The sequence below is a fragment of the Gymnogyps californianus genome, chromosome 2 (assembly GCF_018139145.2).
Source record: "Gymnogyps californianus isolate 813 chromosome 2, ASM1813914v2, whole genome shotgun sequence".
Lineage (NCBI taxonomy): Eukaryota > Metazoa > Chordata > Aves > Accipitriformes > Cathartidae > Gymnogyps > Gymnogyps californianus.
In genome coordinates, this window is record NC_059472.1 from 96778975 (window position 1) to 96796798 (window position 17824).

General features: G+C 41.9%; 1 protein-coding gene across 1 annotated transcript in view; it reads left to right on the forward strand.

The window, feature by feature from the left end:
* The first annotated feature begins 2770 nt into the window (after positions 1 to 2770).
* Positions 2771 to 17824, forward strand: part of HIVEP1 (HIVEP zinc finger 1) — a 117443-nt gene continuing 102389 nt past the window's right edge. Inside the window, exon 1 of the mRNA XM_050891270.1 lies at positions 2771 to 2884. Coding sequence (XP_050747227.1) covers positions 2845 to 2884 — 40 coding nt within the window. The 5' untranslated portion in view covers positions 2771 to 2844. The remainder of the gene's footprint in view (positions 2885 to 17824) is intronic.

Below are 17824 nucleotides of genomic sequence, written 5' to 3' on the forward strand. Positions count from 1 at the left end.
TCCACACCCCCCCCCTCCCGCCGCCGCCGCGCAGGGGTCGCCGCGTTCCCCGCCGCCGCCGCCATCAGCTGCCGCCGCCGCCGCGCCGGCCCCTCCGCCAGGTTTGCAGCGGGCCCCACGGGGGGGGGGGGGGGAGGCGGGAGGGGGGGGCTCGGGAGGCGCCATGGGGGGGGGAGTGTTGCGGGGCGGGACGGGCGCTCCCCGCCGCGGCCGCCGCCCCCCTCTGCGTGGAGCTGCGGCAGCCACAACACAATGTGTCCTCCGCCGGCGGCGGGGGGGCCGGGCGGGGACAGGGAGGACCGCAGGCTCCGCTCCCCCCCCCCCCCCGCCCCTCCGGGACGCGCGGGGACTCCGCGCCCCGGCTGCGCCCGCCCGCGCGTGTCCGCCCGCCCGCGCTCTCCCCGGGGCTGCCGGCTGCACCCCCAGCCCCAGGCGGGCAGCGCTCGGGCGGGTTTGTCTGTGTGCTCCCCCCCGCTTTGCAGCCGGGGGTGGGGGGGGTTGGGTGCCGCGGAGCCCCGGCCCGACTCTTCCCGCCCCCTGGCCCCGCCGCCGTCCCCGCTGGGTGCCGGGCTGCGGCCGCCCCCCCCGCACCTTCCCCCCCCCCCCCCCCCGGCGTGTGTGCAGCGCTTTGTTCGGTGCGGCGTTGCAGAGGGGTTTTCCCAGGCTCCTCCCTCTTTATTCATTCATGTTTTTTTTTCCTCTCTCCCTTCCCCTTCTCTTTGCAACCCTGCTCGCACATACCGACGGCTCTCCGGGCCCCGGGGCTGGCTGCTTCCCCGCCCCGCTCCCTAATCTGCATTTTTTTGAGGGGGGGGGGAGGGGGAGAGGGAGATGTGACCGCTGCGTTTGCAAAGGCCCGTTTCTCCTTCTCCCTTTTTGTTGAAATTAAGGAGGGAATGACTTTTCGCGTGGGTCCTGCACGGTGTTTCCGCCGTGGCTTTCACACGGCCATCTCTTCCCCCGAAAGAATGAGTCCTGCTGGTGAGCGGGGGAAATTGGTGGTTTTAAAGCGTAAATAAGATGTCATTTGTGCTGCAGGGGAGCATCGGGAGGTGCTTATGATTTACGGATACCCAGGGGATTTGAAACTCCTGCTCCAAATAACTTGCATAAAGAAGTGATAGTGTTTATTATAATCTTTAAAAACCTCAGCCCAGCAGCACCCAGAGTAAAGGGGGACTGGGATTCAGGGGGTGCTTGTTGCTTCAATCCTGTCTGAGACCAGGAAAATGGACCTGTTAGCACAAGGTTTTATTTCTTTTCTAAATCTTTCTGTTATCCTTGCAGATAAAGTGGAATGAGTTGAACAACTTGAGAGGCTGTGTGCTCTGTTTTGGATTTCTCCTTGTTTTTCCTTTAACGTGCAGTAATACCCTAGTGAAGAACCTTTAGTCAGAATAACATTTTCCAGCCTGCCTTTGTGTCAGTTGCAGTCAGTTTCTTCTCCTGTTTGGGTCCTTTTATGCAGCAACAGACAAAAGAAACATTAAAAATTAATGATTATATTCCTCAACAGTCTGTAGACTGAAGGGGTGGTTGCAAGTAGTCTATTTTAAGTGGGTTTGAATTCCAGTTTTACAAAAACATGGTTGTCTTAAAAAAAAAAAAACCCAACCCTAAATTAATACTTATAACAAATGCTAAAAATTCTATATACTTCGTCCTTCGAGTAGCTATCCTTAATCAACTTGTCCGTAGTAGGGGCCATTCTGAAGTTTATATAAATTTTTAAAATTTCTTCCCAGTGTTTACTAGACATGAGGTAGTATTACTGTTTAAAAAAAAAAGTAGAAAGTGGTTAATTTTTTATTTTGTTTAGCTGGAAGAGTGGAATTACACCAGTCATTTTCTTTTTTAAGGTCTTGTGCGTAAGTAGTTTGCCGTAGTTCTGTGGGAGATTTCACATCCTGTAGGATTTCAGAAACTAAACAAAATGCTCCTTCAACTGGAAGCAAATCATAAGAATATTTGAAAAGTAAGAAAGTTGTGTTCATCTCAAAAAAGATGTAGCTTTGGGGCTGCAAATGTAGGTTTGTGCCAATTTAGCAGCAAATCTGCGTGTTAGGCTATTAAAAGAATTCCCTGGTCCGTGGGGTTATCCGTACCGGGGCTTTGCTGGTTGCAGCCTTCTGTAAATGCAGCGGCTGCTGCAGCCACGTAGGACCACGCCAGGGCAGAAACTTGCTGTGCAACAGCTTGCAGGTGGGTCGAGAGCCAGTGTGATTCCCTGCTGTACACTGATATTTTGGCAGAAATATCCCGTGGGGAGTTCTTCCGGACCTGCACGCTCCGTGTAAGGAACCCGGAGGTAGCTGATGTTACAAATAGGGTGGATTATTGCTGATGCAGTGCGTGTTTGCCCTCCACTCTGCTCTCCCCCCACCCCAAGATGAAGATCTGTATCTTAAAGCCTGAGGTCAAATTTTGTTTAGTTTTCTGGATTTATTTGCATGGGACACGAGTTGTTGGAAGACGTTTTCTGGCTAGAAAACGGCTGACAAATGTGGAAAAGTGTCTTAGTTTTCTCATGCTTCCTGAGTAATCCCAAAAGGAGTTTCACCCTCATGTAGTTTTCTTAAGATATTGGAACATTTCACTTTGTAAAAGGATAAGTACAGAAATATTTCTTGCTCATCGCTAATTTCCATAGCCGTTTGAGGATGAAAGAGAGCAGACAGGTATCTTTGTTTTCCTTATTAATGCATACATCTCATAACTTTTCTTTCTCTTTTTTTAGCATACGGATTAACTGACCCTTTTGACAAGTTTATGGAGCTGCCATCTCTCTGCTTGCTGTACTTTCCATTTCTGAGAGGAGAAAGTGGTGTATGAGATTAGAGGAAAATGCCTCGGACAAAGCAGATACATCCCAGAAATCTGAGAGGTATGTAGCTCTCAGCTGAGAAAGAAAAGCTCTTGGGAAACTCAGTTGCAGTTTCAATTACGAGGTTAAAGGAATATGTATTTAAGAAGTCTGTTTTGATCCAAAAATAGTTTGCAAGCAAGTTTTAGGAGTCGTCTGCGAGACAGCTCTAATTTTGAGAGAAATAAGTGGAATCTGTTCTTATTCCTGCAGTCTGTGTGCTCGACAGCATTCTTGATATCCTCCAGCTTACAGCAGTAACCAGCATGAACTTTGAAAAGGCAAAGGAAGGCATAGTTTCCTTACCAGAGAGTTTACAGTTGAAATATACAGGGAGGTGGGAAATGCACGTAACATAGAAGCGGCATGAGATCTGACAGCCGGTAGTTGTTTTTCTTAATAGTAATCAGTTCAGCTTGCTTTTGAGGGGATGAAACTCTCCTCCCATGCATGCCTCCTCACTGTTTATCATCTGTCACCCACGCTACCTCGGGCGTTGCTAGGTTTGACCTTGGTCTCCTCGCTGTCGTGGCTTCGCACAGCCAAATGGCAGCTCGTTGGCTCTGGAAAGGAGCAAGCAGACAAGCGACCTGCTCCACAAACTGGCAAGCTTACATGTCCAGGCATTTCCTTGAACAAAATCCCAGTGCACTTATCCGGGCCCAGGACTGGCAGATGAGTGTGAGGAATCTGATCCTATGGTTATTTGTTACTGTCTTGGTAGAAGTGGCCCTGGAGGAATTAAATGAGGGGAAAAATACAGGTCAGTTGACGAGCAGATGTGTATGTTGAGGGAGAACACACTTCCATCCCCACCGTCGTACGTAGCTTTCGGGAGAGCATGCTTCCACCTGCACCCTCATGTGTAGCCATCATCAGCTTTTTTAATGTGAATTTTACAGTTGCAGTATGGAAGCATCCCTTCAGACAACAAAAGCGATTATAAACCACAAACATCAACATAAAGTTTTAGGGGCAGGAACAGCATTTGATTCCGGTTTTAACTTTTTATGCCAAAACCCAACAAACATCCGCATGTGTTTCAGTTAGTTTACAGTTGAGAGGCTCTCAAGTGCTAGTGCATACAGCTGTATCCGAGACCTTGTGTTTGCGGACTGTTATCACTGCTGCCACTAACAATCTCTGCTGGAGAAGACATTTTTGCAGTGTCTTTATTGAGGAAGTGCTGAGTAGCATTGTTCGGTGTGATGGATAAACCTCCATCACAGATCAGGAATTTCACATTTAGGTGATGCCATTTCCCCTTCTTACTGAACGTGAAGCAATAAATTAGAGCCCAGTTTTTAACATTGCTGCTTACCAAGTTGCTGACATAGCTGAGCTTATGTTTTCTGATCAAATATGAGAGATCTAATTTTAGTACTCTGTCTGACATCTACTCTTGTATTGCTTGAAACTTAATAGGAGTTAAGTCTGTTGTAAAGCTTTCTATTCACTTAAATGCATTTGAAATAAATAATCTAATTAAACTCATAATTGTGTAAGAAATTAATTGCTTTTTTTTTCCTTGCGTAATTTCCCCAGTCATTTAGCTTTTATCACCCCCTGTAATAGCAGTTTTCATCAGTTCCTATTTTTCCACAACTAATGGAGTTCTTGAATGAATTAAGATGGGTTAAATGTTGAGAATGAAAATAGAGGTATACAGTGAGCCCATAATTTGAAATGATGTTGGAACGGTTAAATGATTGTTAAAACTACACAGGTGCTGCAAACTTCAACACGTTGTGAGCATATATTGCACTATCATGGGTTATTAGAGGTGAAGTGATTTGAAAAATCAGTTTACTTCTCATTAGTTATGCCCTATTTCCATTTTTAGTCTAGATAATGAGGAAAACTGGATTTCAGTTTCTTTAGTCATTTTATCAGTCTCTGAGAATATTGCAGAAAATATTTGCTTAAATCCTCAGTTTTTGCTGGAACTTGAGGAGGCTGAAAGATTTCACAGGTCTGTTTTCTGACAGCTTATTTTTATGTATGCAAAGTTAGAGCCGTCTTAAGTTGACGCTCTTAACCATTAAAACTTTAAAAAAATTGTTTTTTAACACTGTGGTTTAATCCATGGTAATTAGTACCGATGATAACTAAGTCTGCAGAAAGAATCAATGTCTGTGGTCAAAGGTGAAACTCGGCAAACTCTTATGTTTTATAACTTTTGGAAGACAAAGATGTAAGATTAAGAAACCTGTATGTTTAGGTTAAAAGGTATTTTTAAGTTGTCTAAACCTCATTGTCACCTTTTGTACTATGTACAAAGAACACTCCATGGCCTTACCTGGCTTCTCCCTCCCTTGTCCCAGCTCCTCTTGTTGCCCCATAGCAATCAAATCACCAACAGTTTTAACTGGACTTTTCCAGAGCCCATCAATGTTTAACTTTTTTGAGAGATCACTGTTGAACAACCCTTGACACTCTCTATCCTGCTGTGCATCAGATGAGTTACTTGAGTTGCACTTGCAGTCCAAGTCAGCCTGGAGAATAAACAACCAAGTGCAAGAACCTAAAGTATTTTCCCCTAAAAAAACCCCAAGACAATTCCCCTCTCCTTCCCCCCAAAAAACCACACAGAAAAAAACCCCACCATAAACACCCCCCCCACCCCCCACCCCCCATTAGTTAATTTGAGGTTTGCTGCAGTATAGGAATAAGTTTTGGAGGTTTTGATATTGCCTGTGTTTACCGTAAGCAACGTTATTGTCTGGGGAAAATGAAGTAGCATTGTTTAATATAGAGAGCTAAATTTAAGATTTTGGCAGGAAACCTTAAGGCTCTTCTTTTTGTGACATGGCTTGATTTTACTCATTTTGTATACTTCTGAGAGAGCTGACAGCCTTTTGCAGATTAGCAGTGGCCCTGAAGTATCAGGATCAGTGAAGATCAAATTTATTTTTTGTGGGTTTTTTTTTTTGTGTGCTGAGGTCCTCTCCCCTCTCCCCCTTCTTGGCTTTTACTGTCTGTTTATAGATGAGTCAATATAGTGCTGTGCTAACCTGATTTTACAGCAGGAAAAAAAAAACCCTGTATCAAGAGGACAGGCTATGGGAAGCATTATTTTGGAAATAAAAAAAAAATTAAATTAGTTGGCCATTTGTTTTCATGACTGCGTGTTAGTGACATGGTTTTAATGCCTGACTGCGGCTGAATGAGCATGTTGTATCTGAAGGGTACCAATAAGGCATCTGCTGTGCTGCGCTCGTTTCATTTTGTCACATCAGCCTTCCCTGCTTCTCACTGCAAATACGTTCTTACGTGAAAAATGTTACCATCACCAGTGGACTGCTTTGGTAAGAGGAGTTGTGCACAGTGTCAGACTTAGTCTCCTGACTAACTTAACAGTCGTGGTCATCCCCAGCAGTAGGGATGAGTGGCTAAAATTTGCGAGAAATTACAGTTTTGCAGGTCTCAAAAGGATATGGATTGGATGCATGCAAGTTCTGGAAAATGCTTAGTAGTTTCAAAGGTGAAGGCCAAAGGTATGCCTAGGAAAAGCCTGGCACCGGTTACCTGTCAGCTGTGTGAGTGGAACTGAGTTTATAAGCAGGTGCTCTTGATGTTGTCTTAGTCTCTTAAAGATGCATATTGTGTTGCTAATCAAAAGCATCATCACTCCCCTCCAGAAAATAAGTGTGCTGCAAAAGAGGAAAATATCTGTCTTATTCAGACATCCAGAGGTTGTCTTTTCTTAATTTACTTTATTTGTTGTATGAAGTTTTAGCTTACTAAAACTAATGAAAAGACTACTTTGCATGCGGTTACACCCTGTATTTACATGGCCAATTGATACACAGGTGTAACAAAACATTTCATAGAAGCTGTAATGTATTCCCAGAAGTACAGTTACATTAGAGAATCATGCTTTTAGCAGGGCTGAGTGGGCTTGGTTTGTTGTCAGATGGTTGTGAGGATATAGAAGGAAAAACAACTCATGTTTTTGTTTACTTAGAAGTACTGAGTTGCAGAGTTTAAAGTGAAAACTTATTTATTACGTGTACAGTGTTTAGCACAGTGCTCTGATTCACCAATACAAAACTGTAACAGAAATATTTTGAACTTAGTCTCTTTCTAGATAAGCTTTCTGTTATTTTTAAGAAGACAAGTTGTTGCTGTTCCTGTTTTTCCTTCTCAATCAAATATTTCTATTTGAAACAAACGGCGGGCAGGCACATAAAGTTCAACAGCCACCTCCAAATCTTTTAACACTTAGCATTTGATAAGGAAATGCAAGTATAATATGAATAGCTTTGCTCAATAGCTTGATAGCTTTGCAGTAATCTGAAAAGCGTACTTAAGTTTGCTGGAAAGCTGGATACGATGGGGCCTTACGATGTCCAGAAGAGCTAGGCGTCTACTACGTCTTAAGTGTGATTTAGCAAAGGCTCTTTGAGTTGGTTTAAAATTGTCATGTGCTTTCAGTACTGAAATAGGCCTGTGTACGGTGAAAGCTGACAGGTTGATATTTCTTATTAGTGTTTGGTCGTGTAGTCTATAAAACTTGAGAATCGATTGGTGTGCTGTGCTTTAGTTCATGATTTGCATCAAATGACTTAAAAAAAAAAAAAGGCTGAGATTTCTCAAGGCTCACTTCTGTAACTTGTGCTTGCTTGGTTCAAAAGAAATGTGCAAGCACAACATTTGACTTCTGGGTCTTGGTATTGTTTCTGAGACAAAAATAATGCTCCACTTTAGGGTATTTCTGAGGGGCTGTTAATGCAGTATTGGTACATCAGAAGTGCTAGCAGGCTGCGCTCTGTAGCATACCTGTGGACATCCGTAAAGATGCTGCATATGTGTCTTGGTTAAATTTCTGGAGCAGTGTGTGAGATACAGGTGGAACAAGAAGTCAGAGTTTTGACTCGGTGACTTTGTTATAGAAATATCCCTTGATTTGGCAGCAGTTCTTGTTTCTGTATATCAGATTGTTTCGTATAATTTCTTCTACAAACCAAATTTGAACCCAGACCCTCCCTCCTGAAGGCAGAGAGAATGCATGGCTGTGTTGGTGTATCATCAGCTGGAGTACCAGCAGAACCACCTGTAATGCAATGAATAGACTGGATCTCTTGTAGACCATAGAAGTACTCTCTCTGTGCCTTGTATTTCTCATCTGGGCTGTGGAATGCTAATGTATCTCTCTTTTTGTTGGTTTTTGTTTTAGTTGTTTAGAGTGTAAGATCTTTAGGCTGTTTCTTAAGGTGTGTATGGTCCAACATCTTGCACATTAGATATCACCTTGACTGCAGCCCTTAAATTTTATTGTAATGTGAATAATTTCTATATTTACATGTGAAAAACTGTCTGAAATACTCTGCAGTGTAAGAAACGCTGGATTTAAAGCTGTAATTTGCCACCCTTTCCCATCACCTGTCCTGTTCCTGTCTCATCGTTCCGTGTCCCTAAATTTGATCATGTGTTTTCAACAGGGTGTAGTCTATTCATTTCACAGGATGGTTGGGGCTTATGTCAGTGGCCACAGGCGATGGACAAAAGCCTGTTCAGAGTGGATTGCAAGACGGGAAAGAATGGTAGGGTGGATAACACTGTTCAGTGTTGCCTTCAGACAACTGCATTTAATTCCTGCCTCTACCACTGAGTTTCTTGTGTGAGACTGAGCGATTCTCTTACACCAAACCTTTGCAGCCAGCCACTAATTGCATGTCCTGCATTTTGCCTGGGTTGAGATGCCTAGGCACAAATTCTGAGTTTTTGCAACTGCAGTTGGTCCACTATGGCTACAGTTTGGATGCAAAATACTGGAAAAGTGCTAAGTACCTTTAAAAAAAAAAATTAAAAAACCCCCAAGGTCTAGGTGACTTAAGTTGAAGATCCAAGATTAGCCAACACTTATGGCGAATCTTAATCTCTCTATGCTTCTGTTTTCTGCCTGTAAATTTGAGATACCAGTACCACATCAGCTTCTAAGCGCTCAGAAGGTAAAGTTGTTAGTGTTGTGAAGCAGACACTCGATGGCTAAATAATGGAAAAGATAATGAGGAAACGGGTAGTAAACAGAGCCAAGCAGTGACCGCAGCCCGTTTTGCGCACTGGCTTGGTTTGCATAAACACCCTTTTGGCATTCTCCAACTTCTTGCTGCTTTGCTTCACAACCTTAACATTTAAAAGGTATTCTTAAAGGTTACTTCCTAGCTTTTAAAATACCAAACTAAAAAACCAAGAAATTCCACCGTGTTGAACCACAGTGCTTCTCATATGAGTCACCAACGTGTTGGGACCTCAAAGTGCGATGCAGGCTTTTGCTGCGTGAGCCGTGCAGCATGCTGACGTACCCTGCGTGGACCAGGCACTGGAGAGCAGAGAAAGAAATCGCTCCCGTCGGTGAGTGTTCATCATCATGTTGCAGAGTTTCGAGCTGTTGCTGCGAAAGCCCCTGCAGCCAGGAGGGAATACTCACCGCAGGAAGTGTCTCTAGAGAGGAACATCTTTAATGTCATCGTTTCCCAGCTGGTTTCAAGGCTGGTTTTAGCCATTGCTGCTGGAGGAGGAGGAAGTGAAGCAGTCCTGCCTTCCCCCACCTCAGATGCTTGTTCCCGGTGCCCTCTTTACTCATGTGTTTGCTGGCCCTGCAGTGGAAGAAGTAGTGGCATCCAGAGTGAGTTATGCTAGCATCACGGGCGGGGGTTAATTTTTGTGCTGGGTTGGTTGGTTCCCTGATGCTGTACGCAGCACTGCTGCTGGAGCAGGTGGCGGTGGCAGCCTGGGAGGGACGGCGCAGAGGCAGGGTTGTCTTGAGCCTCTTGCTTGAACTCATTGTGAAACCATGTTGGAAATCTATATTTGCCATGTGTAAGAAGCAGGCTTTTTGAGCTTCTTTAATTGTCCAAAGACAGGTATAGATTCTGATAGGGATAACAAAAGGTGTGTTCCTTGTTTCTGGTTTCTTTGCTTTTCCCTCCAGAACCCCCCTTCTATTGACAAATTTCAAAACTGGGAAGTGATGGAGGTTCTTAATGGATGACTTCAAGAATTTTAGTGTACTGGTAAACCAGCAGGACACCGAACTGGTCTCAGTTGACACCTTAATTAAAAAGAAAGTAAAACACTCCCTCTAAAATTTGGCATAGAGCTTTCATTCAGAATGAACAAAATTTGGCTAAGATTTAAGCAATTAAAAAGAGGTCCAGAAAACCAAACTTGATTGTAGCTGGCACTGTCAGCTTTGAATATGTATTTATAGATTTCTGCATATGCACGCTAAATATTAGGAAAAGAAAATGGGGATAATGCAAAGAGAGTCTGCTGGATACAGACAGTGGCAAAAATAAGTGCTTTCAGAGGGAGTTAAAATAACATGAAGAAGAGGGATAAAAGAATGGTATTCCAGCTGACAGGATTGCAAAGAAATACCTGTAAGAATGTTGCTGAAAGAAAAAGAATGGAGGAAGGAGCTTAGTTCTGTTCTCTTGATAGTAGAAAACAACAAATTGTATTTTTTATGGAATATAAAATCATTATAATTGCAGTTAGAATCAGGCTCGAGCTTGAAGAAGTTGGTGAAGGGTAAGGTTAAAAAAAATTGAATTCATACAGAAATGAAAAAAGCAGCGATGAACTGGGGCTTGAAAGCTGTGTATAAGCCAGTTAGATTTCTTTCAGAATACAGTGAAGTGGAGACAGTGCAGATCTGTAATTCTGCCTCACCTTTACATCCTGTATCTTTATTGCTAATTGAGTTTGGAGTAAGAAATGCTACAGAATTTAGCATTTGCTGAAGCACAAACTCCAGTGTGTTAGGAAGGTCATGAAAAAAATTGTAGCTGTGAAGAGAGAAACAAAAAGTAAGATTTCAGCAGTTGCTCTTTCAAACATTTCTATTAAAGCAGGCAGTTGGCTCTGGAATGAAACTGAGTCCAGTCTTTTGAGCCCAGGAACAATTACATTTTTAAGAGTCCAGCTTTCTTATGAGCATTTAGAAGAACATGACTTTTTGTTTGGTTGGTTTTTTAAATCCTTGCATCTCAGAATAGATTTTGGTTCGCTGTGAGTGTATATGTAAGGTAACTGTTTTAATGGGGGGGATGTATGTGTCTGTGTGTGTGAACTTACTTAAAAAACAAACAAACAAAAAACCCAACAGCCACTTCTAGTATGTAACCATTAGAAGTTAACATGTAAATGGCAGAATCCTGGATAGGCTGGAGAAGCTTGGTTAAGAGAGCCTCCTCGCAGAGGTTTATGGTTATCTACATCTTGAATGGCTGTTACGAAAAAGGCGAAGGCTTATGGTCTCACGTTTTTCTTAATTGACTTTTTACTGCTTTAAAACTATGCAAGTTTCTCTGTTGACACTCCTGTCAGTATTTTCAAACTTTGAAGGCATCAGTCCACTAGACTTCGCAGTTGTGGGCTGTGTTACTGCACAGTCTTATATCTAGCCAAATAAACTTTCCAAGAGCGTTGTTACCATTTAAAAATATCTTGTTGCAATGAATTCTCTTTAATAAAAAAAATACCGAAGGAATTTGCAGCATGGTACTGTTTCCTTTAAACGTGCATTGTGCCTGTGTTACGATGCTTGAAAGGGTTTGTGTGATAAATACTTACCTGCTGCTCCAGGCGAGGATTCTTGGGCTGTGGGAAGAATTCCCAGTCCTTGGCAGAGTGGACAGGCATGCAGGACCTTGCTCAGGGAGCTCAGTAACAACACGCAGTTGTCTGCATGTTAGGGGGTAGTTTCTGTTTGATCTAACACTTTGCAAAATTGCTGAAGAGGTGAGAACTATTTTTTTTCTAACCACAGTCAGTCCTTATCACCAAACCAGTCACCCTGTAGCCCACCTTGATGTACTCAGGAAGCTTAGAAAAAGATTCTGTTTTGGGGGTTATGTTGTTTTGGTTTGGTTTTTAATCCTGAAGTGATTCCCTTTCATGGCATGTATTTTGAGTTTCTTCTTACAATCAGACAATTTGATTTCAAATTGCAAACTGCTGTAAATATTTGTGCTGGAAAACATGAAGGAGACTTCCTAGAGCTACACATTTTCAAAGAGCTAGTTATATCACTATGTATTTCCTAGACTTGTTCATTCTTTGGTATGTTGGACTTCTATAGTAAGCATTTTAGTTCAGTAATGGCTTATGAGATTATGGAGAGAGAAACTCAGGCTCTCACTCAGTTGGAAAAGTAAGATTTTCCTTGCTATGTTAAAACAGATGAATAAGTTGGACTTTAAATTTCCAAATTGGATGAGTTCGGTGAAGTGCAGTCTTTCCCTCCACTTGCTTAAATGTATCATAACTCAGAATATTTACATTAAGAAGAAAGGGCGGGGGGGAACCCCCTAGGCAGATGTTTGGAGCCTTCGGTGACGCATTTGTGGGGGAAGTGGGGAAGCTCGAGTTCAGTAGGCGAGGCAGTACTGTTTGTTTTTACACAAAAGCTTTTTAAATGCCCTTAAAGCTTCTCAGAACGAGGCCGCTTGGAGAATATGCTGACTTAGCAATTCCCATATGACCTTTGGTGGCAGACTGAAGAAGAAATGTCTTTGTAATGATCCACAGGTTGTGAAAAGCAGAAGGAGGATTTTTGTTAAGGCAAAGTTGAAAAAGGTCTGTGTACTTGAAAATTTCATCTTTGACTTAATACTTTGTTGATACTCATGTAATTGAATCTGGTTAATGCAGTAAACTGGATTTAACATCTTTGATTACCAGCAGAAGCAGCGAGTAGAGAATGCATGTTCATATGTTAAATACCCTGTGAACTTTCTTCCCCCTGAATTCCCATGTGTTTAAAAGATAAGTTCCCACCAAGTCCCCTTCGTAAATCCCGGGGCTGAAATCGTGAAAGGTTTGGAACGAGCTGCGGGGCGGAAAAGCAGCAGTTCAGCAGGAGCCTGTGGTGTAGCGTCGCTACAAAACAACTGTGTGTGTGTTCCTAGTTACCTATGAAATATGTGGCTTACGCCCTGCCAGCGGTGGTAGTCATGGAATATCCAGAGCACACCACATGATTTCCTCTGATTTTTGGCCTAATTTCGGGGGGTGGGAAGTACGGTAAGTTAATGTTGAATGGCATTGTTTTTAACTACTGAGCTCTGTTAAGTCAGATGGGAGATTGCACGCTTGTTCTTACCCTAAAGGTTGCAATGCAGACGCAATACGGAGCCAGGAAAAAGAAATAAGTGTTTGGAAATGGCACTTAAAATATAATTTCTGTGGTGGTTTTGCTATTCCATTACCTATAAGGAATGTCTAGCCGCTGTGCTTTTTGAAGAGGAGTGGCTGACTCCTCTGTACAGTAGATATACAGATTTTACCTTTCTCCCTGCTGCAGGATTTGTTACAGAAAGAAGTATTTCTGTCCCAGATCTGTGAAGGAAGCACAATGGTGTATGTATTAATTGTGTTTAAAATATTTCACTCTATAATTTTTTATTAGCAAAATACCTAATATGCCAAAATGTTCCTGTAATTCTCAGTTGTCAAGAGGCAGAGCTAAGTATGTACGCTGTAATAGTTTAATGCCTTGAATCTTAAAAGAGAATTGCCTTCTTCAGTGTAAGGGCAATGCTTTTGTGGCTAAGAGGCAGGTTAGGAACTGTGAAAATGCTAAACTTTATTACAGGGATGACTTAATTTTCAAACAAATCTTTATGTAGTGTACACAGCGGACTTGCTGAATTTGTCTCAAGTATTGCATGCATTTGTTAGGGGGGTGGAATAGTACCCTTTTTCATGATAACAATTTATGGAACATTTAATTATGTTTTCCCCTGGTGTTTTTTCTTTCTTTTAAACAAAGTATATGTCTATGCCGATAAAATCTTACATTCATTTTAGAACACTTGTGTATGTATGTTATGTCCAGGTATATGTGTCCATTAGCATGTTTCAAAATAGTGTTTTCTTTATGTGCTGCTTCCTTTTTTTTCTTAGAATTCTAGTATATAACCTGAAACAGTGATGTAACTTCTGGAGATACCAGAGGAATTGCTGTTCTGGTACAGGATGATTTCACTTTTGTCAGACTTGTGAAATGCAGTTTGTCTTCAGTACCTCTTCAGCAAGGTTTGGTATCAGGGTTGCTGTAGAACCTGGCTGCCATCCCTGTTCGCGTACGTGAAATCCATTGCCGCAGTGGTAGAAAGAAAGCCAGTTTTTGTTGTTTGGCTGCTAAATGCAGATCTGCTTCCCTGTTAAAACGGTCAATCTTCCCTCTCTTAGGTTCATTAATTAGGCTAGTAGTTAGGTTTACTCAGAAGCCCTGCAGTCTTAACAGTTTATGGTTTTCTGAAGCTTTCAGTTGTCTTGGTGTGTCATCTGCATATGCAAGAGTACTGTCAGGGCAAACTCTGAAATTCCCTGATGGAGCAGGTTGGGATCTCCTGCTTGGGGCCTTTGCCAGAGGGATCCCATATCCTAGAATGAGTGGGCACTGCAGGCAGATCGGGGCACGTCCCAGAGCTCGTGGGAAGTTTTCACAGGCATCCAGGCGGGATATGGCCTCGGCACAAAAGAGCTTTTAATTATTAATGTTTTTCCAGTATCTTATGGCTGGCTTCTATCATGCCTTTTCAAAAATAAATGAATAGTGCATGCCTTTTTTTTTTTTTTTTTTGCAAGTGGTGTTTCTCTATTTTTTTTTTTCCTTCCTCTGTGCTTTTTTTCTTCTCTTACTCTTTTTCTCTAGAGTGACTTCCAGTTCTCACTATCCACAGATATTGCTTCTCTACCATTCTGTCTGCTAATGCAAATATAACCGACAGTCTAGTGGACATCTAGGAAACAGGCAAATTCATAGTGTCGTTTTATTCCTCCCTGATTTTTCCTCCTGTTCTTAAGCCTCACAAACCTATGATATTGCTAACATCTTACATGCTTCGGTTTGCTCCCTGAACAAAGTTGTAGGTATAAAGACATTTCTACTGAAGAGACCCAGAGTTTACATGATGAGGCCTTAAAAAATACAGTTAACAAAGTATGTGCTTCAGGAATAACATCTTTACAGTGCTTTGAGAAAGCAGAATAAGAAATTGGCTATAGAGAAGCATGGTGTATTAAGAATCAAGGTTCAGAGGTTTGAAGAATGTGATACCTGTCTGTAACATGCTCAGGAAGCAATGCGAAGTAATGGATGTTCAGTATATCTGAAAACTGACCCCATTATTTTAGGCAGTATTTCTACAAACAGTGTCTCCAAGATGAAAGAGCAAGGATGCGTGTGGTTGCGTTTCTTATAGGTCTGTATAAACACGTTTAGGACTGCTTGGAAGTGCAAAAGAAGAGTTAATATTGAAATATTTTTCCCAAATTTTACAGTAATTTTTGTACTTTTTTTTTCTTCTTTTTTTTGGGGGGGGGGGGAGGGGGGTAAAAGTTCTTGATTTCCCCATTCTGTAGGAGATTCACATTCTAGCAGCTTTTCTTTTGAATGCTCAACCTCCATGCCTTAGTAAAATGCTGACCAGATTTGCACGGTAGATCTCTGCTGTTTGCCGTCTTGGACTGTCAAAGGGAACTTCAGTAGAGAGAGTGTGTGCTGAGGAGGCTGGCATGCCCCACGTGCCTCGCAGCCTCCTTTCTTTCCTGTGTCTGTTTGTGGCATCGAGGGTAAAAGATAGATTGAACCTGTTGAGGTATTTTCTTGTGGACCTTAGTATGTCACCTGCAGTCAGGTATTAAAAGCTTATAAATGCAGCTTGTGAATTTCTGATTTTCAGTTTGGCTGGGAAATCACAATTTGCACAGCATGGCCGGCGACAGTCCTAGCTCACCAATATTGGCCTTCTGTAGTTGAATGTATTAATTATAAAAAGCTATTTAAACATACTTAGAAACAGGGAGGAATCTGAATGTTAATGTCTTATTGGTGGAAAATAATGGCCTGAAAAGGATGTAGTAGTCAGTGTTTTCCAGAGCTGAAAGTTTCTGGTTAACCATGTATTTCCGCAAGGGCATTCAGAAATTTGAAATGCTTTAAAACCTACTGATGCAAGGAAAAGGGGCAGAGGAGATAAAGCCTGTTTTTAAGCTAACAGAAAGGGTTAATGTAGATGCACAATTATGTACTGATTACCTGCAAGTTAATTTCAATCTCACGTTTCTAGTAAACACTGAGGTAAAACATGTCTCTTGAGCCAATGTTTATAACTAATCAGCTTTTTCTCCGAGAGGCTTTAAAAACACAGATTTGGCAACAGTAACTAAGACGGTATTTTACAGAATAACCTCCAGTAAATGGAAAGAAAGCTGGTAATCAGTTTTGATGAACAGATCTGCATTCTGTTATTTAAATGTTTACATCCTGATTAGCATGTACGCTACATTTAAATATGCAATTTTATTTTAGCAAAATTTGAGGCATGGAGAGTGGAGATAATCTTTCAGATGCTAAAGACTGGGAATGTGAGGTAAAAAATTTGCAGGAGATGCACCCATCTCCCTCAGCCTTGTAAAGTGATACCTATGTGACTGATATTTTCACTTGGTTGTGGGATTATGGGGTTTTTTAATCAGATATGGGTAAAGGAAAAAGTGGGGGGGAAGTTTGGTTTTACTTTGTTTGGGGTTTTTTGCAAATTCTACTTAGTCTACAACAGACTTAAATTAACTGAAGTATTCAGGCTGTTGTTCATGAACTAAATGTCTCCTGCTTATTTTGTTAAAGAAGGTTGAGCATGTACAAAAGTTGGATATTTTTCTGGATTATTTTAAGAATTGCCAGTTTATGATAGCATCTGATCGTTTAAATCTGCATTTTCATTATGATATTTGCTTCATATATGTGTGCAGAATAGTTGCTATTTCTTATGTTGTTCATAATGCTAGTTGTTTTTTTTTTTTTTTAAATGGGAAAGCACTGATTCTGATAACAGTTGTTAGGTACCAGAATATAGTGGTTTGCTTTGCCGACTCACTTCTGCTGCAAAGTTGAGACTTTTGGCCAAAAGAGCGTGTACATCTTTCTGGGTTGCAGATCCTGGCTTTGTGAAGAACTGACTGATTCAACAGAAAGGTTGGCCTGCCACGTAAGCACGCCATAAAAAACGAGCATCTGACAGCTCTGTGGCTTAAAGTAGGGGATCTGACACAGGCATATGGAAAATTCATGCAACGGGGATACTGTATCAAAACAATTTCTGTAGGGAGGCAAAACCAAACCCTTTCCCTCCCTTCCTCCCTCCTTTGCTTCCCCGTGACTCTGTTTTTACACTGTTTGCTTCTCACCTTTTTCCTTTTAAATGATTCCTCTTTAAAAATTAACATCTCACATGAGGATTGAACAGTTCCTCAAAGAATTTTTAGGTAGAACGATTGAACTTTGAAGGGGAATATTCACATGGAGATAACATCAGGAAGGTGGGACGCTTTTGAAAAGCCGTGGTTCCTCTTTCACTTAACGTGACTGTCCAAAAGGAGAGACAACATACTGCACTCATACGTTGGAAAGGGAATTCCTGCGCAGGATTATTTGACTCTCTTTCTTCCAAAGGAAACTTGATATTCTTTCTGAGCCCTCTGATGACACAAACCTTTTCACCCCTCCACCCAGTATATTTTTGTTGCATTAGTTTTAATATCCTCTGCAAGGTTTTGTATTAGTCTTCTACCTGGGCTTGTAGAGCAAAGACTTCTGTTTACACAGAAGACCTTCTCTTGTTGTTGTTGAACTGGCAGAGGTTTTGAGAACTGTGAAGGGATAGAAAGTAAACGTAGGCAAGCAACAAATAGAACAATCACCCTTCTCTCACAGCAAGCAAGTCTATAACTGATCTTGCCAGCTTATTTTGTTTTGCATTTTTTTTTTTCCTCCCCTCCTGCCTCAAATGTTTTTAAGACTGTTAGTCGTAAGCAGTACCAAACCCAAGTAATTCACAGTTGTCAGTTTTTCTGCATAGGTAATACCCAAACTACTCGGTGCTCTGTTTTTACTATTGCATTGGTGCTGGAGTGCCATTCATGCAGCCAGTTTTCTTCTCT